A 17294-nucleotide genomic window follows, 5' to 3' on the forward strand; every position below is an offset into this window, starting at 1 on the left:
TATCTTTTTATCTAAAGAAGTGCAACCTTATACTCCATATTTAGAGGCCATTAAAGCTAAAGGATTGTCATTATAATTTTCCTTTGTTCCCTTTTTAACCTCAAAGTGGAGCCTTGTTAAAAAGAAAAGACATTTAATTTAGTGTTCAAAGATGAATGATAGTCCCCACTAAGCACACCCACAACTAACTAAATAGTAGTAATGGCAACGGATCGGATTCGGGTCGGATTCCGAATCCGATCCGTTTAGTAAACGGACCCTGGATTCGGATCCGAATTCGAGTCCGAATCCGAAACGTCCGAGTCCGAATCCGATCCGACTCGTAATTTTCGGATCCGAATCCGGTCCAATAATACGGACCTCCGAAATGATCCGATTAATTTTTTATTTTGTAATGTCATATACCTATAATTGCTTGTATTGTTATACCAAGGTAAGTATAATTATAACATATTTGAATAATGTACTAAGTTACATAACAAAATTTTGCTACAAACAAGCAAACAATTGTCCTTAGTTATAAAGCATATGCTCATAGTATCGGATTCGGACTCGGATCGGACTCCGTCGGACTTTGCGTAGGGTCCAAGTCCGAGCCACCTCCTATTCGGATTCGGATCTATTTTATCGAATTCGGATTCGGACTAATTTTAAACGGATTCGAATCGGATTTTTTTCTTCGGATCGGATCGGATTCGAATCGAACTCGGATTAAATTGTCATCCCTACTAAATAGCTTTATAGTTTATAATTGCACGATTGACTCACAGTGCATTACTCACACTTAAACCAACCCTTAAAAAGCAAGGTTGTTTCTATCTTCATAGAAAAGATACCTCAAAAACCTTTGTTTTAAGAGCTATCCTATCTTAATCTGGGTAGTTTTAATAGGGTTGTTCGCCTTCATTTAGTTGTAATCATAAGTAGTCATGATGGTTTTAGCTCAATAGATGTCAGTGTATGTTCCGAGCAGGTCTCACACGTCCAATTAATGGCTGGGGGGGGGGGGGGGGGGGAGAGGGGGTGTTGCCGTGTTGGTTGTGGCTGTGTTAAGTGAAGTTACAGGTTTATTGATTTGGATCTTCGAACTGTTGCGACAGGATTTTGGCTTTCCAAATTCTTGAATTGCATTTCCAAAACACGGCATGAATATGGAAAGGTGGAAACTCAGCTGAATAACAGAAAAAACGTCTAATGATCTCAAACTTGATAAAAGTTTGTTGGGCACAAATGAACACTTTCATCATGTAATTAATTACTATTGACTGAGGCGAGTTTTACAACACTGCATAATTGTGGAACCTTAAAACAACTCTACGACCTTTCCAACCAAAACTTAATATACACACAATACATCCCAACTCACCCATAAATCTTACATACACGCTTAAACAGATCGAGGAACATCATGAAGCTTGTAAAGCTCTGACTCGAGCAGTCAACTCTCTTACTCGGCTCCTCAAACGATCAGGGTTGCAAAAGAAATCAACAAAAACACGCCTTTGGAACTCTACCTCAGATGTGTGATGTTTGACAATCTGCAGAAAAAAGGACAAGTCATTCATAACGGGTGTAAGAACAAAATTGCAGATTCTTTTACTGAATCCTAACAAGTATGAAGTTTCAGATGAAAACTGATTAACTACACATTCTTTATATAGAGCATGCATGACTTATTATCATCTAAATCCAAAGACGGAGAGCACATAACACAAACCTACTACAGCAAATCAACTTCTGAATTATTATATGAATTACAGCATCACTGTATATATTATATGTAAAGAAGTTGTAATGGTTCCAAAAGCCCAAAGAGTTAAACTCTCCCTCTTATAAAATTATGAAAATAAAACACATGAAGAGACAGAAAACCAAGTTATCATAACACCAAAATTTTACCTCGTTCTTCTTGTAATGTTCAAAATTAACATTCTCAATAGCAGCAGAGAGTCTTGCATTGATCTTTTCCATTTCATCAAGCTCCTTGGTCAATTGCTGTCAGAAGAAGTGCATTAAGATTAATTTTATTGTGCACAACTAACCGCACCTTACAGAGGACTTGCAAGTGACTTATTTTTTTAATCAGCTCGTCTAGCAAGCACCTACATTGACATGATGAAGGGTAACTTATGCAAAAGTGAGCCTGGTGCACATTAACAGTTATTTTTTTTATCAATTGGGAAAGGATGGAGGGAATTTCTACATACAGCTGGAAGACTTAATAGCATGGCTGCGTCACAAATCACTCATTATATTCACACAAGCAAGGACCATCGCAGTATATTCACTAGGAAAGTGCATACAAAAATGCAATATCAACGTCAAGATGACTAACAATTGCATTGAGAAAAGTACAAGACAAGTGAGACTCTATATATGATAGCAATGGGCAATATTCAGCTTGGCAAGTAATAATGAATCAGTGAGATACCCTTTGTGTCAGTACAGGCAGCGCTGTCGTTGATGAGGCAAATAGCAACTGCTGCAAACTCTGAATTAAAGTACACCTGAAAATGAAGATGGGAGCACCTTAGAACAAAACAATAGATAAACCCTGCAAACTTCTTCAAACTAATTAGGAGAAATATGCAGAATGATAGCAGATTTTTACTCACAGCTCATTGATGCATCTATTTCGATCCTCGATAAGCAGATTTTCAAGGTCAGATTGAAGAGTCGTCAAATCTGACTGAAGGCTAGATATCTGTTGAACAATTCCTGGAGCTGATACATATGTTGAGGCACTAGTTTGGGCATCTGAAAAAGGCATATAGGTAAGCAAACATGCACACAAAAACAAGAATGGCAATCTGCCTTTGGGGTGAGGGACTGGGAGGGTGGAGATGGAGGCCAGGTGTAAGCAGGCAAGCAGCCTAACCCCCAAGTAGCTAAGGCTAGTAGAGAAAAGGCTAAAATATAAAAATTTTGACAAGAGCAAGCGATTACTTGAATATATGCTTAAAAGATCTCTAACACCATGCAAGAAATTGTCCCTGTCATCTACGGCCCCTTGTTCTTGCACATCAGATGCAGCTTGAGTCAAGGCTTGACAACGACCCTGTCAAGATAACAATATCATCATGAAACAAAGACATGAATCCTGAAATGAAATGAAGTCCTAACACAGGTCCAGAGTAGTAAAATTATTGGGACATGGCCAGAATAAATGAATAAACACCCAAGGTTTGTCTACTCACCCACTGAACATGATAAGCAAAATAGATTAAATTCGTCGTAATCATAAACTACCTCTGCTCCTTTAGGTTTGTCACAGTTATTATTTTCACAAAGAAAAAGAGGTGTAGAAGGTGCACCATGTGTAACAAACAGTAGGGGATACAGTTTTATCAGTGAGGTTTATGTGAGAAAAAGCGGAAATGAGAGTGTTGTAGGTGGGATTTGTGTAAGATAATGTAGGAGAGTGTTGCATGTAAGGTAGGTAGGGGCAAAAGGTAAAAAAATTTAACAAATATGGATGAAAGTGGAATTGTAAATAACTCCAAGGAATAGCTGAAAAAGGACTGCATAAAAAGGGACAAAGGTAGTACAAATATTTCAAAGTAATTTGGGGGTGTTTTTGCTAGCCTACTATATGATCGCGAGGTGTGGAATAGCATTAACCAGTCACCACTGCCAGCAAATGACAATGGAATACACAATCATGGATATTACCAAGCCTCATCTTTTTAAAAAAGGAACACAAAATAAATAAACATCGTCTATTGCTCCAGATGAGTAAAAATAATTGTTTCACTTTTTCCTTTGTCATAATCAAAGTATACTACCTTTGTTTTTTCATTAAGAGTAATGCATGGACTTTTTCAAACAAGATTTCTTTAGGACCAAAGTACAATAGATAATATTTTTGGCAGAGTTGTCTATTCTCATACTGTAAAGTCAATATCCACAGCAATAAGAAATTTAAATGTACTATTAGTATATTCTCTATTAAGTAAGAGCACCAATTGCGATCATATTTAATTATGACAAGTATTCAATGAACATACCACTCGTCCTTTTGTTGCCAAGAGGTATGACTGAAGTTCTGACTCGATAATTTTAAGCAATGAATATGCTCCAAGCATTGTTTTCTTTTCCAACTGGCAAGCTATCTTTAAAAACTGATGTCTTGCAAGCTGGTTAATCAAATGATTAATGAACTGCCAAAAATTAAAGCAAAAAAAATACAAAGTTAATAACCAAGTAATACCCTAGGCAACAACTGACAATTGTTTGTCTAATTGAAATTTATCCAAGCCTCAAGGAACAAGTACAATAGCATAAGATGATAAGTCGATTCAAGTATTACATAACTCTTACGACAGTTCTACCTTGTTGAGGCAATTTCATTCATAGACAAACATTATTTTCAATTTGCAAAATACAAAGCTTTTCAACAAAACTTACACAAGAACAGAAATTTGAATGCATATCTTCGAAAGGAACAGTAAAGTAGTGTGCAATTTATTGTGTTTCAGGGGAAAAAAAATATTGCTATATAAACCACTTGTCACCGTGTAAGCTCCTCATTTGTGGAATTCAGGAGAAGTCTAATGTAGCAACAGAAAAGAGAGGAACAAAGGGAGACGGAGATGCTTTACCAAAGTTCAAGATTATGTTAGGATCAACCAAAAGTGTAAAAAAAAAAAAGAAAGAAAAAAAGAAAAAAAACCATTAATTGACAATGACCACTGGAAGGACCATACATAGAAACAGATTTTTTTTTGCAATTGTAAGTATTAACTGATAGAGGAACTGATGAGAACAATCCACCAGGCATTAAAAGAAGTTTTCCTTACATTTTGTAGTTAATATAAAAAAATATTAATTCTATATACAGGTACATGCTCAAATTGACTAGAGAAGAATGTTCTTCCATCTTTGCCTTTTTATACAAAGCATATACTAAGTGCACTTGTTTTGGCCATTTAAGTCAGCCTTGATTATTTGCAGCCACAATGTTCAGCTGCACACAGATGATTCCTCACAATCCCTACCCCACCAGAAATGCAGGTCATATGTGGGAGCTGTGCTAATGATAGGGATATGCAATATTTCATTCCTCATTTGTGATGCAATTGGACAAAAATATAAAGGTCATCTCAGTATCTCCTCGCATTGCAAACTTTTGAGTGTCGCAACGTAGGCAACAAGCATTTTCTTTATATAACAAAAAAGATTAATACAACTCCAAAAATGTTCCATCTTACCGCCTTTTGCCGATTAATATAAAACTCCTGACGCATGATTTTTAAATCATAATCACCTGCAATAGATGGGGTAAATGTGCATTTAATTAACTCAAGAAACAACAAATCACTATAAGCTAAATCAAGGGACAGAAAACTAAGCTAAGCCACTAGTTAAGTGAAAAGATAAATTTCAAACACTGGATACCTTGCAAAATATACGTGTCTTGAAGTTGAGCCAATTCCCAACAAAGATCAGGAATAGTCTACACAGATTAGGTAGAAGGATCAAAAAGAAAAGAGATTTAGTACTGAAGTGAAAAGCATGGATAAAACAATGAACTTATAAACTGGAGAAAGCAATATATTGCATTATGACTATAGGAATAACTTCAAACGAAAATATATTGTTGGATAAAGAGGTAATAATTAGGTATTCATTCAAGCCTAATTACTCTGGATCATTTCAACTATAAAGGCATAGATAGACGTGAGCTTAGTTACAGCTTATCATAAGAGATAACCACCCTTTATTACCATAATTTCCATGACACAGGCAAGAAGCAAGCTATAGCTAAACTTATATCTTTGACCCTATATTTCTTTATCATAAAGATCCAAGAAAACATAGCTTGGCAGTAAAGGAGTTACACTAGAATTGTCCCAAAAAAGTAGTATAAAAGAGGAACAATATCCCTTTTGAGAGGAAACAAACCTCTGATAAAAACTTGTCTTCTTTGTGATGAAGATTTGAAAGCTCTCCCACCAATTCTGCATGTTTCCTCCTGTCCATTGGAAGTGCATATGAGCTCATATACTACTACCAAACAAGCACCACAATTGGCCACAGAGCCCACTAGGAAATGCAAGAGACACCAGCATGCTATGTGTCATCTAGAAAGTGAAAGTTCTAGAGATAAATTCGGCTATTTCGGAATTAAGAACAAAGTTACATGCATTTTAAGCAAGTCATTGAATTGATTCATTCCTTTTATAAAAAGATGCAGAAAATTTGGACCTGCTTTCATTAATCCCTCTGAAATCTATGGGGTCCTAAATAAGAAGAATATCACAACAGGTATAATTATCCCAAATGGCTAGGAAAAAAGACCTCTTTAAAGGCCCATCGGCGCCAAATTTTTGTACATAAGATTACAAAAATAAAAATAAAAAAACATAAAAAATAAAAATAACAAGAAAACCTTCTAATCCAATGTATGACCATAAAAATAATTAACTTAATCAGCTTAACATGTGACTGGCTTTGTGATGTGATGCAAATTAAAAACTCACCTATGCAATTAAGAAGTTAAAAACTCACTCTCTCCATCCAACTATGTCAACATAGGAAAAAGACATCCACATTTTAAACTTACACAAGTCACATTTGCTATAAGTCCAATCCATCAAAGAAAATATTTCAAGAAATTATTTTACAGAATAAGTTCACAACCAGAATCCCGTGAAATCAGGTTTTACCTGCTACACTATTTGCTAGGTAGGGTCGTTGATTGTCAGGGGATATAAAACTTAACTGCTTTTTTTACTGCATTAAAGTAATTCAGTAAGTTCTTTTGGGACAAACCATGAGATTATGACAACTCTTGTGAACTAAATGGAAGGAATATATAGTATCAAACTAGTTTAGGTTTAAGAACATTCTACAGTTCTACTTTAGTCTAGCATACAATTTGTGACATTCTTTTTTGGGGTAGTTAATAGTTTTTCTGATAGACAAATTATTCATCTCATGAGCAGGGTAGTCTACAGAGAAAGCTCTTACTAATCTGGCATTTCCGTGATAGAGACAGGTACATAAATCAATCAACGTGCAATTTAACCAATGGCTAAGCAATCCTTTAACAAAAAGGGAACAAAAGCTAATAGATATTGATAAATTCAAACCTTTGAGATTCACCCCACAAGACAAAAAATAAGTTCTTCTCCCTTCCCTTCCAAAGAATAATAGAATAACACACTACAATTGATGTTGTATGAAAAACAGAAAAAATAACCAGATTGACCTATTACCTGAGAGAATGGAGGTCCATATGAATGTGAGCTTCATCTGAAGCAACTTGGGATTTAAGTGCCATAAGAACAGCTTGCTGCTTAGCATTCTCTACTTGAGCCTCCACCCACTGCTTCTCACTTGTCCCAAATCTGCCATACATCAATTGAGGGGGTCAGCACTAGTGTGAAAAATGATCCACAAAGATATAAAATTCAAATTTCACCCACAACAAGAATGCAAGACAAGTAGGGCAAATTCATAACACTTCTATAAAATGGGAGATTCCCTTACTCTCCATCTCCCCCCAGACAAAGACAAGTAGACAACTATCTAAACAAGAAAATTAGATTACTTATTTAACATCTCTATCATAGAAATGTAGGCCACTGCACTGTCTCAGTGAAATCTCCGCATAGCTGTTATAAATTATATGTTGTAGAAAATCAAATTAAGAGCAGGTCGCTATAATTAGGTAGCAAATCCCATGCAAACACTAACTATCGTCAAAGTAAAAGATCAATTACTAAAACATACGAAGTATGTGTATACATACATGGAGCGAAGTCTTTGCAGCTCAGAGACACGTTGATGATGACAATTTTCTAAATCTGAAACACAAAGAACAAGGGTTAAAATCAGCATCTTCTTGGCCAGCACTGATTGACAAGGAGATACATTACTTTACCTATGAGGCTTTCATCAAGCAACAAATCATTGGACCAATAGATAAATTGCCAATAATATATAGTTCTGTATTAACTTTGGCATAGATATTTAACAGTGCCCTATGTTATTAGAATATTATTCCCAAACTTTACACACTTGTCCCGATTAAAAGTAAGTGGTAAACCTATTACGGCAATCACTGAACAAAGGGAAGGAGCATATTCACAAAACAAATATCACTATCTTGCAAAAAAAAAAAAAAAAAAAAAAAAGGGTAGAAGTTGTTGCCCAAGGGTTCCCAAAATAAAAATTGGAACTTCAGAAGAAGTAATACATTCAAAATTTAGATGTCTACGGATATTTATAAATAAAGCATTCCCAATTAACATAACAACAAAATTCAGAAAATAATGACAGATAAACAAACCAAGACCACAAAGTCACGTGCTTTCATTGAATGCATAGAAATTCCTTGTCATAATTTATATCAATGAACAACAAAATCTTGCTGTTAAAATCTAGCATGGAACATGAAATTAAAATAATCTTCAAGTCACTCGCGTGTTCCACAAGTCAACATGGGATCTATATGTCTCATGTGAAGTGGGAGTCACAGTATTTTAACAGTCATATGCGACACTTATCATGCAACCACTATAAATGTGTAAACATTATATATCAATCACATGAACACATAAAAATTTTATGAGTAAGGAAAAGGAAATAAGACAGGGGAAAAAACAAAAAAAAAAACAAAAAACAAAACAAACAAACAAACTAAACTAAACAAGCAACATGACTAAAATACCTCTAACGAGAACATTCGAGATGTCATCCAAGCTCACCCAAGAGCATTTAGCTTTTCCATCCTGAGCAACTAGCCGAAATGGGACCTTATAACAGTAATCAAACATTAGACTAATCAATAAGCCAGGAGGCTCGTGAACAGAGATAGCACTAGTGAATAACGATGCAACATGAATTTGAAATAAACAGCTTCAATAAATATGTAATTACATGTCATGCATACCGAGTCCAAATGCTTGGAAAACCACTGACTTAGTTCCTTTGAACAAGCTGAGTCACTATTTAGGTACTGATGAAAATCTGAGTACGCCAAATATATGCCTTCATCTGCCAAAATATAAAAAAAAAAACCTTAAAAACCAGCCACATCACAGCAGAAGTTTAAGATCAATATGAACCTGGCTATGATGGCTACACCTTCTGTTGTTACTCCATCACATAATGTGTAATTAACAAGTTGGTACTGGGAGATAGGGATATAGAAGCCATTCACTAACTGATATACGTAACTAACTATTTATTCCACCCTGTAAACAGAAAGTCTTCATGCTTTAACTATTCCTAGTGCACTATGTATAAATAACCCTTTTCTTTTATTAAGCAGATCATCATCATCATCATCAACAACAACAACAAAAACTTAGTTTCAAAAGGCAGATCATCATCCAACAGAAAATATATCACTATCCCCATGTGTTGCACATATAGAAAAACACCAATAAGTATGATAGTTGTATAAATTGAATCAGAAGAGCAATAAGATAGCCAACGGATGTCTTCATTAATGCAATATCAAAGTTTTGCTATAGTTTACCCTTAGTACTTTGACTCCTCCCTTCAATAAATTAAAGGAGTTAATATCAGTCACCAAGTGGAGGTTTAGATCAAAAGTTCCATATATTTCCTCCTACAGACTATTCCTAACCTTCAACAAAAGGAATAAAAAACTTTCCTCTTCAGGACCCTTTACTTTGGCCCTATTGACGAATAGCAGATAACTGCTATAGTTAGTAGAGATGAAAGTCATATCTAAATAACATTTGGTTGCTTATATTGCACAGATGATATAATTATGGGTACGTAAACTGGATCTTCATCGAGGTCATAAATTATCCATCCTAGGAGGCCATAATTACTACTTCTAAGAGCCAAAAACTGGTTGTCAAAGCAAAAATATATAACATTGAGATTTTGAAGATTGATCACCACATGACAGATTCGGAAACATTAATTGGACATTTGGACTTGAGGAACTCAGAGATAGTACCTCATAAGGCTCATATAATATAAATAATGTCACAGTTCCAAAAACTAATTCCTTTCCTTGTAACATTTAAGAAGGAATTAATATGAAAATTAAGCCAGTTAAAAAAGACAGGGCAGATATATACCATTTCCAGAATGATAATGCGCCAACTCCTGTGCAGTTGAAGCAATCCTTCCAAGAACTGCATTCATCTAATAAACAATGAAACAACATAAAACAATTGCAGATATGGATGGCAACAAATCTTAATGCCAATAAAGTCTTCCAGCAGGTGGAATAGTGCCCAACAAAAGAAAAGTAAATAACAAGAAACCACAATCTTTTAGCTATATCAAGTAACTGGTCCATTCACAATCTCGTACCAGAGCAATGCGCATACCTCCACATTTTTTGATGAAAGGCTATCCTCCATTGTACTAAGCTGTCCTGTAACAGAAGATGTTGCTACAACTCTTGCTCTTTTCCCTTGGATCAAAGATGAAGCCTGGCCAGTGAGTGTATCATATTGAGACTGCAGCTGGTTAAGCTGTCTCTGCAGCTCTAGAGCTTCAGCTTTGTATGCCGAAGTTGCATCCCTAAACTCACAGAAGAAATAAGTTACGGAATCATAGAGCACAAAATTCTCTTCTTTCTTTTTAGATATAGCATAAAATATTGAACATGCACTATATGCAACTATGATAGCAGATATATTATTAAATTCATTAGAAAACATTTTTACTTTGTAATAACAATATTAATCAAATATTTGGACATAGAGCTTGCAAATCTCTTCAAACTGCATAATGTGAAATTGTCAAGTAACTAAATTAATTCACAGAAGCTGGGACGTCCATGCAAAACAATATTACTCCAAATTAATACCATTAGACAAACTAAATAGGACACTCTGCAGCAAACTACTTGCTATTGAGATTGTGCATTATCCTGATGGCAACACCAAAATAGAGATCTTAGTTCAAAAGGAAAACTGGGGTTGTGCAACTTCTCATTTACCACAGATAAACTGTCATACGGTGGTACATGGAACAGAAAAAACTACAAAAAAAAAATCTTTTCACTATTCTTTTATCAGAATAAAAGATAGCATCATCACTTAATCAAATACAGCCATAGGTCATTTCGATAATCATAAATGTACAAGTCAAGAAAGGAGAAAATTACCAACGCACTCTATTTTCAAGACTTATTAACACTATGTTTGGATAGAAAGAAATGGAGAGAAGGGAAGAGGAGAGAAAGGTAAGGATGCACCATCCTCTGTTTGGATACATAATGCAAGGAAGGAAGGGGAGGGAATTGGAAGGATCCATTTTCCTTCCCCTTTAATAAACCAAATCCCTCCATTGTAGGAGAAATTTGGAAGGAAAATGGATGTTCACCTTCCCCCTCCCCTTACCTCCCTTTCCATCCCCTCTTTTTCCTTCCCCTCCCTTTCCCTTCACTATTGTTATCCAAACAAAGTGTAAGGGAATACATCATCAAATGATCTTATTAAGCCTAAAATTTAGTGCATTTGGAGAAAGCAACTATCACAGTACCTAATTTCCTTCAGCCCTTCTTCAGCGCCAAAAACAGCCTCCTGATTGTCTCTCCTAGCGGAAAAGGCAGATATACTATCATGGGCGAAATCCAAATCTTCCCCCTGTAAAAGAAATCATGATGATTCCAGTGGATAACCAAAGTTGAATTTAGCACATATAAAAAACCAAAATTTCTGTGCTGTATGTTATTTTTATTTCATTTCAGAAGAGCACATGTGTATGAGTGTATCCATCTGATTCCGCTCTAACACAGAGTACTACAAAAGATGCAAATGAACATATCTAAGAAAGGCATCACTAGATGATGAACTTTCCGGTAACTAAAAGCAAGCAGATAGTCACACAAGAGAAAAGACATTATGGTCATACCTCCAAGAACTTTCCTTCTTGTATAAACTGCTCATACCTGGAAAAGAATATAATGAAATGTTTTTTGAATTAGTAAGCAAAATTTGAAAATCAAAGAAATTTATACTACATCTATCACACAGTAAATTGCAGCAGCATAAATTTGGAAATAGGTAGGACCACTATTACATTTTCACTTGATACCAGCAAGCCCTAGCCATGTTGGTACAGTCTTCTCCCAGAAAAAATAGCCTAAGCATGTGTTGCATTTGTTCACAGAGTCTATTACTAAGTTATCATGTTGTAGTTCTGCTAAGAGATAGATTGATCAAGAGTACACTCACACACAGAGAAGATTAACAAGAAAAACTATGAAAATAATGCAAGTGCAAATTGAATTTGGGAATTAGGATAGGATATGAATGTATTTAAGTAATCATCAGAGTGGAAATTAGTCAAATTACCTAAGACACTCTCCCAAGGCTACATTGAAATCTCTACTATCTGAATTATATCCCATAAAGCATGCATCCATCCATTATTCTAGTTTCTCCAACCTAATTACACTATTTCACCGCATAACAAACTATTTGAGCCTCACTCTTAGTCTATTATTACCACCTAAACAAACTCAATAAGTCAGTCACTAACTCACATTATAGGTGTCTAGCATAGCTGGTCTTGGTCTATTAAAAGGACTCAGTAGGAGAGTGTTTTTAAACCCACTCCTGAAGAACCATTCTTTAGGAGTAGACTTCCAAACAATTTTCTTAAATTTCCTATCATATATTGTGACATTTTTCCCCCGACTAAAATAGAAGGCAATTTCGGAATAGAAACCCTTAAGCTCATACATTGATTGAAATTCCCTAAAAAAATTACACAAAAACTCAAGTAATGTTTAGTTGACAAAGGAAGTAGAAATTCACATGAAGATTCATAGGATTTTTCTAAAGTTGTTTGGTTTGCAATGTGGGAAATTCTAATACTTTCTACTTCCCCCATTCCACCATTTTTTTGTCAACCAAACAACTCTCCCTAATTACAATTCCTAGGATTTTCCAATTCCCACATTTTCTTATGCTAACCAAACAACGCCTCATTATCATTATCTCAATTTCAAACCACGACAAGCCAGCAACTCCGTGCTAGGTCAAACAAAATTCAAACCATAATTTCACAGGAAGACATTTGATTAATCACCACAACAAACACTTAATTCAGCACTAAAATTATTCATTTAAGCCCTAAAACTATCAAGATAAATCAAAAATGTATTCACCTAAACAGCAATAAAATGAATTATCTACCAATTGCAATCACAATTCTCCAAATTACTGCATTTTCAATTCCAAACACTGAATTTCTCTTGCTTAGCATTAAATCAAAATCAAATCAAACCCCATTTCAATTCAAGCACAAATAAGATAAAATTAAACAAGCAATGATGGAAAATCAAGCGATAGAAACGTAACTGAGAAACCTCCAAAGGAGAGAGAACATTAGAAGGACGAAGATTGGAGCAAAGCCAGTCAAGAATAGGTCGAGCGTCGTCGTATTGAAAAGGCCATTCAAAGCTATCTGGGTCCAATTTCTGGTGACCTTCAAACCCTAACTCCCCTAACAATCCACACAATCTTGCTCCACTCATGATAAATTTCTGCAAATTTCTGGAAAAATCGAAGAAATTACTCCAATTCGGAACTCATCAGATCCTGAAAATGTAATCAACCAGTGATTTTTGTTCGTTTTGATCGATTTAATAGAGGATCGATTGATTGAATTTGAAATGATGAGAGAGAATTTGAGTGAGTGTGTTCAAATTGTTTGGAGTTTTATGGCGTTATTTTGAAGTTTTATAATTAATCGAAAAATGGAGTTTGAAAAATGGAGAGAGGGGAGAAGCAGGGGAGGAGATAGAGTGATGCGTTTTAAGGGGGAAATGGAATTGGACTTCATATCATTTGTTTTATGGATTGGTAATTTGATATTATGTTGTCTGAGTTGAATTGCTCCTTTTTGGGCTTAGCTCTAACAAATCATTAGTAGGTTGAGATTTGGTAATAATGTTGTTTGCCTCTAATTGGTACTCCCTCCATCGAGGGACAATGAAATATGCTTAAGCATGGACTGGATGGTGACACGTGATCTTGGGTTGTGCATGGACTGCCTTTTAAAATTTTCGGCACGACAAATAGCTTATGCGTTCTAGTTCAAGGCATACAAGCTTGGTGCAAGTCACGGCTTAACCTAGCCCACTACCATCTTTATTTGTAGACGTTGTAGACTTGTAGTAACCTATATTTTAACAAGAACAAGTAGTAAGTAATGAGAATAAGGTGAAAATAACAATACCTAACTAGTACTTGGGATGACGCTCATGGCAGTGTATCCTATGTTTTTACGGATATGGGTCGTCAAAATTTATACTCGACAAATTTGGGTCAAATTTGGGCCCTTCGATAAAAAAATAAATACAAGTTTTTTCTAATTTTTAATAATTTAAATATTTATTTTCTCTAAGGACCTCAAAGGCCCAATTGTCCAAACCCACAATTTAGTAAACCGTCAAGCCCTATCTCTGGCAAATTATAAGATGCACCATGGTGCATATAGTTCTATGTGCACCACCAATTAAAATATACTCTCTCTTCTCTTTCCTCCTCTACTTTCCTAATTTCTGATTTTTTCCCCCTTTTATTTTCTCTCTCCTCTATTTTTCTTTCTATTTTATTTTTCATTTTCTTGAATTCGTTCATCATCTTTTAAATTGAATTCCTTCATATTCTTGATCACCATAGAGTGAATTCCTTTATTACAATAGATTAAATTCAAATTTTGTTTTCTTCAACCTTTGATTTGAAGCTTTGTTAATGGAGTTTGTACAATGAAGTAGTGAAGCTAAAAATAGCGTCGTCGTCGAGGAGAAGGTGGTTAAGACAATGGTGTGATTATTTACCGATGAGATTTCATTATCTAAATCACCATGGCTAGGTTTGAGTTTCGGAATATATATGTAGCTTTCATATTCTTTTGATTTTTTAGTGATAATTGTGCATTTTGTTATGAACAGTTCTGTATTTGATTATATTTTATTATTTTGAACATCTTAAGTTAAAAATATGAACGTATGATGCATTCTCTTTAATTACATAAGATGCATTTTTGGAATTACGAACATCTTTATTATAATTATGAACATACGATACATTACTTATGAACTTATTTTTGTTTTAGATCTATGTATTTTTTATTTTATGAAAAAAATTTGGCATTGTCTACTTTATAGTTTATTAATCTGAACATTTGGCATTCTAAGCAGTGTCTTCAAGTGCAGAAGTTTTTGAAGGGTGTTCAGTGGTTTGTGGTTGGGGTTCAGAAGTTTTTGTAGGGGGTTCAAAGGTTTTTGAAGGGTGTTCAGTGGTTTGTGATTGGGGTTTAGAAATTTTTGTAGGGGGTTCAGAGGTTTTTGTAGATTGTTCGGTGGTTTATGATTGGCGTTCAAAAGTTTTTAAAGGGTGTTCAGTGGTTTGTGGTTGGGGTTTAGAAGTTTTGTAGGGGGTTCATAGGTTTTTGTAGGGTGTTCAGTGGTTTGTGGTTGGGGTTTAGAAGTTTTTGGGGGTTCAGAGGTTTGTGGTTGGGGTTCAGAAGTTTTGGTAGGGGGTTCAGAGGTTTTTGTAGGATGTTCAGTGGTTTGTGGTTGTGGTTCAGAAGTTTTTGTAGAGGGGTTAAGAGGTTTTTGAAGGGTGTTTAGTGGTTTGTGGTTGTGGGTCAGAAGTTTTTGTAGGGGTTCACAGGTTTTTGTAGGGTGTTCAGTGGTTTGTGATTGTGATTCAGAAGTTTTTGTAGGGTGTTCAGAGGTTTTTGTAGGTGTTCAGTGGTTTGTGGTTGTGGTTCAGAATTTTTAATCGGGGGTTCAGAGGTTTTTGTAGGGTATTCAGTGATTTACGGTTGGGGTTCAGAGATTTTTGTAGGGGCTTAGAAGTTTTTTGAAGGGTGTTCAGTGGTTTATGGTTGGGGTTCAAAAGTTTTGTAGGAGGTTCAAAGGTTTTTGTAGGGTGTTCAGTGGTCAGTAATTGGGGTTCAAAAGATTTTAACAATTGGTTTTTTTTTTTTTTTTTTTTTTTTTTTTGAAAACAATTGATTTTTTCTTAGATACATCATCTAATTTCTTCTTTTTTGGGGTTTAGACGTTGAACGTAACATTTGACTAATTATTGTACATGTACTATGTAAAAAATTTAGGGTTCAAGTTAATATTAAAATTAACAATTTAAAATCAAATTGCGAATTTAAACAATAAATTACTTACACAACTTCATCCTCTTCAGTAGGATTAGATAATTTTGATTTTCTATATAAAAAAAATTAATTTTAAAAGTCAAAAAGACAATTATATAGTAGAATATAGTTTCAATTTTACAATTTGTTGAATTATATTAGCAAATTTAACATAAATGTAGGAAAATCAAAGAAGTTTAAGTGATGTTTATCTTTTTGAAGGTGTTTTCATGTGTTTTTTGTCTTTCGCCATGGTAGATTGCAGTTTTTAAAGAGAGAAAAATGGTGAGAGGAGAGAGAAAATACAAAAGAATTAATTAAGGAAGGTTTTTAATTTATGAGAGGAGAGAGAGAATTATTAAAATGAAATAAAAAAATAGATATAACAGTTTTTTTTTTTGAATTTAAAATAGATACAGTTGGAGAGAGGAGGAACTATTATTCTTAAATAAAAAAATAAAAAAAATAATAAAAAAAAAAAAACTGAACTTTGAGGGCTTCTTTTGTTTGGGCTTCCTCTATTAGGCACATATTGGGCCAGGTGCACCATGGTGCACATAATACTAATTGCCTATCTCTAGTATCTCTCTATAGCAAGGACGGATCTAGGAATTTAATATGGATCGGACCGGATCTCTAAAGCATATTCATAAGTTACATAATCCACTAGATTCAAGAACCCACGTCCTCCAATAAATTAGAGAATGACATAATCAATTTCACAAGCACGTCATCACAAAATAATACGTGTCGTTGCCACTCGTGACTTTTAATTTGCCATAGGATTTCTACTTTTATATAAGTATTTGAATAATCACTAATTCAATTAAAGAACAAAGTATTCGCAAGTCTTTGATTATTCCCCTAATATAATGTGTTCATCAACAATTGGTTCCCTCATGATAACGCAGTAAACAAGCTGAAAGATGCACATTCAATAATCTATATTCCGTACCAATTTAGTGGACATAATTAGCACTCTAATGAAGCAATTTAGCTTCTCATTTTATAATGGCCAAGCATGTGAGTATGTAATTAGTGGATTATTGAAGCTACAAAATAGACTTTGTTTTTAATTTTTATTTTGGCAAGAAAAAAAAAGGACTTTGTAATAAAATAATATTTGTCATAATTTGATTTGTAGTGCTAATAAACGACCAAATGGATAACCTCAGGTT

The 17294-nt window shown here is 34.7% G+C and overlaps 1 protein-coding gene across 1 annotated transcript; it reads right to left on the reverse strand.

The window, feature by feature from the left end:
• Positions 1–1200: 1200 nt before the first annotated feature.
• LOC145598065 (AUGMIN subunit 3-like) lies at positions 1201–13760 on the reverse strand. Its single transcript, XM_081654361.1, has 18 exons — positions 13311–13760; positions 11857–11893; positions 11485–11588; positions 10323–10518; positions 10068–10134; positions 8900–9003; positions 8678–8762; positions 7757–7811; positions 7221–7352; positions 5905–5974; positions 5398–5455; positions 5211–5266; positions 4008–4160; positions 2947–3058; positions 2616–2757; positions 2432–2507; positions 1900–1995; positions 1201–1538 (listed from the first exon to the last, which is right to left on the reverse strand). Exons 1-18 carry the CDS (start codon positions 13484–13486, stop codon positions 1407–1409), a joined length of 1851 nt encoding a protein of 616 aa, XP_081510487.1. The 5' UTR covers positions 13487–13760; the 3' UTR covers positions 1201–1406.
• Between the last annotated feature and the right edge of the window lie 3534 nt (positions 13761–17294).

Source organism: Chenopodium album, chromosome 20 (genome assembly GCF_948465745.1).
Source record: "Chenopodium album chromosome 20, dcCheAlbu1.1, whole genome shotgun sequence".
NCBI lineage: Eukaryota > Viridiplantae > Streptophyta > Magnoliopsida > Caryophyllales > Amaranthaceae > Chenopodium > Chenopodium album.